General features: G+C 39.0%; 1 protein-coding gene across 1 annotated transcript in view; it reads right to left on the bottom strand.

Moving 5' to 3' along the window:
- Positions 1–1,161: 1,161 nt before the first annotated feature.
- nxnl2 (nucleoredoxin like 2) overlaps positions 1,162–6,808 on the bottom strand; it is a 14,237-nt gene continuing 8,590 nt past the window's right edge. The window contains exon 2 of the mRNA XM_062031251.1: positions 1,162–1,673. Within this exon, the coding sequence (XP_061887235.1) occupies positions 1,505–1,673 (169 nt within the window). The 3' untranslated portion in view covers positions 1,162–1,504. The remainder of the gene's footprint in view (positions 1,674–6,808) is intronic.

Here is a 6,808-nt window from a genome sequence, read left to right as displayed (position 1 = left end):
CAATTGTTGCAGAAGCTGTCCGGGTGGCTGGCCTCAGACGATCATGGAGGTGCATTTGCTGAATGTGGAGGTCCTGGGCTAGTTTGGTTACACATGGTCTGCGGTTGTGAGGCTGGTTGGATGTACTGCCAAATTCTCTGAAACGCCTTTGGAGGCGGCTTATGGTAGAGAAATTAACATTCAATTCATGGGCAACTGCTCTGGTGGACATTTCTGCAGTCAGCATGCCGCCTACACGCTCCCTCAAAACATGCGACGTCTGTGGCATGGTGCTGTGATAAAACTGCATATTTCAGTGCGGCCTTTTATTGTGGGCAGCCTCGGGCACACTTGTGCTATGATCATGCTGTTTAATCAGCATCTTGATATGCCACACCTGTGAGGTGGGATGGATTATCTTGGCAAAGAAGAAATGTTCACTAATACAGATTTATGAACAATAGGTCTTTTGTGTATATAGTAAAAGTTTTAGATTTTTGAGTTCAACTCATGAAAAATGGGAGCAAAAGTGTTGCGTTTATATTTTTGTTCAGTATGATATTTGTGTGTATATCTATATATATATATATGACATTTAATTGTTATCTTCAAAGCCAAACAGTACATAAAAAATGTACTAGCATTTTTGGATATATTTCCAAAGTGTTTTTAAGCCCTTTAAAAACTTTAGGACATGTTTAAGTCCTGTTTGGCCTTGAATATTATTAAATTCAAATGTCCCCAGAGGGTCATTGTTTCAGGAATTACAAGAATATGTGTTAATGTTAAATTATATTTGATGTGGATAGATGGATCTCTATGTAGGTATGTTATGCTGCATCTCTTCCACACCATATGCACCTCATACTCGATTGAGTCTTCCAGTAGTGCAGTTACTGTCAGATCCAGAAAGGCATTTTTAAAGAAAATGCATAGGGGAAGAGCAGTTTGCAGCATTAAATAAAAATCCAAATAAGTTTGCATGTAACGACCAACTTGTCCAGACTTGTCAGTCTCACCTGTTGGCTGCTGTTTGCACCAGAGCGAATGTGCCATGATGCTGCAAACATCCAGTGTGTGCACGTTTTAATGAGGCGACAGGGAATTGTTGTGTTTTGTGTGCATGTTAGACATATTTAGAGGGACACCAACAACATAAACAATGGAAAAACATACCCAAAAGCTAGAATACAATTTTATTACTGCATAGAATTTTTTTTTAAATATACCCAGGGCTGTATATCTACAATAGAAGATAGACGAATCCGTAGCAAAAGTACAAATATTCTCTAGGACGGAGCAAAAAAACACACCTGAGATAAATCTTTCAATATATAGGCAAGCACTAAAGTTACCTTTTTAACTTAAAATTGTTAGTTTACAAGACTGTAGACTTTATTTACATACATTTATCAGTTTTTATAAATATGAACACAGTGCAGTATACCAACTATTTGGCGAAAGCTGTAAAACATGTAGTATAAATAAACGTGACACAAATAATGTTAACAATTGTTGTTTTTCTTTAGCCCTTGAAGTTCTGAAAGATCTCCGCAGCGTCCAACCAGGACCTGAAGCAAGCCAGGCCCCGGTCTCTGATCTGTTTGCGTCCCTTGTCTGTAATCACCTCGCCGTTCTCCTTCACTATCACCAGCTTGGGCACGGCAGTGATGTTGTAGCGCTTCTTCAACTCACTGCAGAAAAAACAACCAAAACCACACTTTAAAAGAAATAACACACTGGGCCAAATCTTATTAGACTTTGTTCATTTACAGTATTGGTTCCACAAGTGTGATTTTTTTAAAATCATAACACTAAGTGAGTACTGAAAGAAAATTGTGATGATACCAGAACATTTTATTTCTATATCCATTATTTCCCATACAGTGGTGAACAAACTAGGACATTTAAATCAAACGCACATGCGTCTCTGCAAACATTACAAAGTTTTGTCATTATGAGACTCATGTCCGCCCTCACCAATACACAGTTTATTCTACTATCTAGTGGTTGACGTCTTTTTACACTTGAATGACAATTAAGTCAGGTAAGAATAGCATACTGAATACATTGTGTAATGTGTGCAAATTTAAAAAGAAGTATTACTATATTGTAGTGGTTTCACACAATTAAATAATGTATTGCATTTTAACATTACTTTTTTTTTTAAAGAAATAAAACATTGATTATAGATAATATTATAATAAACTATATATTTAAAACAATATGTTCAATTAAACAAATAAATATAGAGAAAACTACAATAAAAAAAAGGATTAAAAAACAACTCCCATCTATACATACATATGCAAAAAGTCATACTCATTATTTCATAATTTAATCAGAGATGCTGTGAACTGCTATCCCATACTCATTAGGGATGGGAATCTTACAACAACTCATGATTTGATTTGATTATTGAAGTGACGGTTCAATTAAGAATCAGTTATGCTCACAGTATATTATTTGGTATGAAAATTAAAATACAACTTTTTCAAAACAGGTTAAGAAAGCTCCTCTTAGCTGCTGATGCGCAGCGAGTCATTGCGCAGATTTATACTGAAATCTTTTAACCGAGTTTTATTTTAAAAACCCAAAACAAAACATTCAAAATGATTTCCTTTGTGGAAGAAACATTACTGTAGACAAAAACACTGTTTCATGGAGCTCAAGTAGAAATTGAATGTGCATTTGAAAGCACCACAAGTACTTTTAGTAATATGTAATATGGCAGAAAAATAATAACATGAATAACTAAAATAAATGTGAAAATTGTGTAAGATAGCACTTTATGGACATAAGATATATATATTTAAAAAAAAAGGAAGAATCTTGAAAGATGGCACCTGATGGCCATAAGTCATAACTGCACTTTTTGTCCATGTAGATAAAATATAGTAATCATGGATGAGATCTAGGACTGCCAATTACGGCCGAAGTTTGAGTTTGAGTTTATTGAGTTTGAGTTTATTTCGAACATGCAAGCATACAACTTGATACATCACAATTTCCAGTTTCTCTTTTCAACATGTTCGAAAAGGAGTAGGAAGAAGCAGAGCTTATTTAATCCTACCCCTTTTCCTTTACATAACAGTTGCTAAAACTTCTGTTCACTTCCTGTTCTCAATTTATTCACAATATACACTACCGTTCAAAAGTTTGGGGTCACCCATACAATTTTGTGGAATAGCCTTCATTTCTAAGAACAAGAATAGACGGTCGAGTTTCAAATGAAAGTTCTCTTTTTCTGGCCATTTTGAGCATTTAATTGACCCCGCAAATGTGATGCTCCAGAAACTCAATCTGATCAAAGGAAGGTCAGTTTTGTAGCTTCTGTAACGAGCTAAACTGTTTTCAGATGTGTGAACATGATTGCACAAGGGTTTTCTAATCATCAATTATCCTTCTGAGCCAATGAGCAAACACATTGTACCATTAGAACACTGGAGTGATAGTTGCTGGAAATGGGCCTCTATACACCTATGTAGATATTGCACCAAAAACCAGACATTTGCAGCTAGAATAGTCATTTACCACATTAGCAATGTATAGAGTGTATTTCTTTAAAGTTAAGACTAGTTTAAAGTTATCTTCATTGAAAAGTACAGTGCTTTTCCTTAAAAAATAAGGACATTTCAATGTGACCCCAAAATTTTGAACGGTAGTGTACTCCATAAGTAATCACAATAAAAATAAATAAATCAAATAATACTCGGTGAAGTAAGTTACATTTCATGTGATAAATGGGTTATACTTGTATAGCGCTTTTCTATCTTCAAGGTACTCAAAGCGCTTTGACAGTATTTCGACATTCACCCACTGATGGCGGGAGCTGCTAGGATGGTAGAAGGTGGGGATTGAACCCCAGTAACCAGCAACCCTCCGATTGCTGGCACGGCCACTCTACCAACTTCGCCACGCCGCCCCTGTGAAATGAGTAAGATTTTGAAAAAATTAATGGATGGATGGATGAAATAAATTCAGAATGTTTATCATGGTTCTTCTTTGTACTTTGTAAACACTAAGTTTGAAGAGTTTTTTGAAGTGGATCATATTAGTACATTGTTTGATTGCTTTGCTTAATCCATTCCATAATGTAATTCCAAATACTGATATACTGAAGGTCTTAAGTGTTGTACGTGCATACAAATGTTTTAAATGGCATTTTTCTGTAAGATTATATTTTTCCTAGTAATAATTACGATTATTTTTTATCAAAATTGAAATCATGATTACTGATTGTTTGGTAAAGCAGTGATGGGGTGTGAACGTAATACAATCATGTAATTTGTAATGTCTAATAAAAAGGCTATAGATAAACATTATCTATATATCTAAAGACAAGTATTTGGTTTTTTTGTTCATTAATAATATCAACAGGTCAGATCTCTGTTTTCACATTTTGATAGAGGGAGGTTTTTTTAAATTATTAATTTATTTTTTTAAGTTATGCACATTTTCATGTACATGTAGATGTTGTATTGGGACACATTCATTAAGAGTTTGAGCAGAAATATGTCATATAGGAATTAACAACATGCTATGTCAAATGAATGTTTTTAAAGTAATACCCTTTTGACATGAACAAAAACACAAGTAATGTAAAAAAAAAACATGGTGTTCACTTTTTGATATCAATATAAAACTCAAAGCAGTTTGACTAATAAAAATAAAGTCTAATAAACAAGCTGTGTTCTTCTCTAACAACGCCCCGTAGTGTTTCAGTACAACAGTTTGCCCAACAAAAACAAACAGGAGTGACACCTCTCACACCTCATACACAATCTTCACAGCCTGCGTTCAGTTCGATGAGATGACAAAACATTTGTGCTGGCATTGATGTTATTTGAACACTAAAACAGTTTGCATTTAAAAAAACGGAGGAGTGGACATAACAGTAAACAAACTAAAGACCACAAGTTGTGGCAACCTTATCGACACATCGCCTGCTGCATGTTTCCTCACGTCATTAACTCTCAGTCACAGCAGCTGATGGACGATGTATTGAGAAAATGAAAGCAACATCAAATAGTTTTCTCCTTCGCTGTATAATTTTAGTGTCGGACAAGTGCGTCTGTCTCCAATATTGTCTACATCCGTCGCCCTCTATAAACAGCAACGCTCTCTGAGAAGCCAGGGAAAATGACATTAAACCAAGCAATTTCCGAGGGGAAATCTCCGGAGCAAAGTCTGTGTAGTTTGTCCGCCATGATTTTCAAGCCAAACGATGCTAGTGAGCATGCGCCTGACTTCGTTTTCAGGAAGTAAGCAGTGTTGCCTGAAATGCACTATTAAATGACGGTTTTTCAGTAACTAAAAAATTAGACTGTATTACTAACCCACCGACAATCATCACACGTGTGGAGGAGTATGCAGAGTCTGTGTCCGCATACATTCAGAAGTGCATGGAGGATGTTAGTGTGATCAAGAACATCCCCACTTGAGCCAACAAGAAACCCTGGATGAACAGTGAGGTACGTGCAATGCTGAAGGCTCGGAACAACGCTTTTAAATCTGGAGACATGGTGGCACTTAAAACAGCCAGAGCTAACCTGAACCGTGCCATTAGAGTTGCAAAGCGTGCTCACAGTCAGAAAGTCCAGGACTTCTTCGAGAACCCCACAAACACTAGACGAATGTGGCAGGGCATACATGTCATCACGGACTGTAAAGCTGGCCCCCGTCCCTGTGACAACAGCATCAGCTTCCTTAACGACCTAAACAACCACTTTGCAAGGTTTGAGGCACTTAACACCACTCCGGCGAGGAAATCCATCCCTCGCCCTGATAAGCAGCCACTCAACCTGGACACAGCGGATGTCCGGAAAACCCTGAGGAGAGTGAACCCCCGGAAAGCAGCGGGACCTGATGACATTCCGGGCAGGGTGCTTTAGGTATGTGCAGACCAGCTGGCTGGTGTTCTCACAGACATCTTCAACACCTCGCTGACCCAGGCTGTGGTACGATCATGTTTTAAGACGGCCACAATCATTCCAGTACCTAAAAAACCCACAATCTCCTCCCTCAATGATTATCGCCCCGTGGCACTCACCCCCATCATAATGAAGTGCTTCGAGAGGCTGGTAAAGGAATACATTGTCTCCAGACTTCTCCCCACATTCGACCCATACCAGTTTGCTTATAGCCCTAACCGCTCCACAGAGGACGCCATCTCCTCTGCACTCCACCTGAGCTTAGAACATCTGGAAAGAAAGGACACACACGTGCGGATGTTGTTTCTGGACATCAGCTCGGTGTTCAACACCATCATCCCCCAGCACTTGGTGAGCAAACTGGCCCCCCTTGGATTCAGTACCCCCCTATGCAACTGGCTGCTTGACTTCCTCACAGACAGACCTCCGTCTGTGAGAGTTGGCGGCAACACCTCCAGTGCCATATCTCTGAGCACCGGCTCCCCCCAGGGCTGTGTCCTCAGTCTGCTGCTGTTCACATTGATGACCCATGACTGTTCCGCTAGGTCCACTACTAACCACATTGTGAAGTATGCGGACGACACAACAGTAGTGGTCCTCATCCGTGACAACAACGACAGGGACTACAGGGAGGAGGTGAAACATCTGGTTGACTGGTGCAGAACCAACAACCTGGTCCTGAACGTCGACAAGACAGAGGAGATCATCGTCGACTTCAGGAAGCACCAGTCCAGCCACACTCCACTCTTCATCAACGGCACAGATCGTAAGCAGCACCAAGTTCCTGGGGGTGCAGATAACCGACAATATGACCTCGTCCCTACACACCGGAGCTCTAGTAAAAAGAGCTCAGCAGCGCATGCACTTTTTGCGTCGGATGAAAAGAGCACAGCTCC

The sequence above is a fragment of the Entelurus aequoreus genome, linkage group LG21 (genome assembly GCF_033978785.1).
Source record: "Entelurus aequoreus isolate RoL-2023_Sb linkage group LG21, RoL_Eaeq_v1.1, whole genome shotgun sequence".
Classification (NCBI taxonomy): Eukaryota; Metazoa; Chordata; class Actinopteri; order Syngnathiformes; family Syngnathidae; genus Entelurus; species Entelurus aequoreus.
Note: the sequence above shows the minus strand (reverse complement) of the source record. Positions and strands in the feature narration are given on the sequence as shown.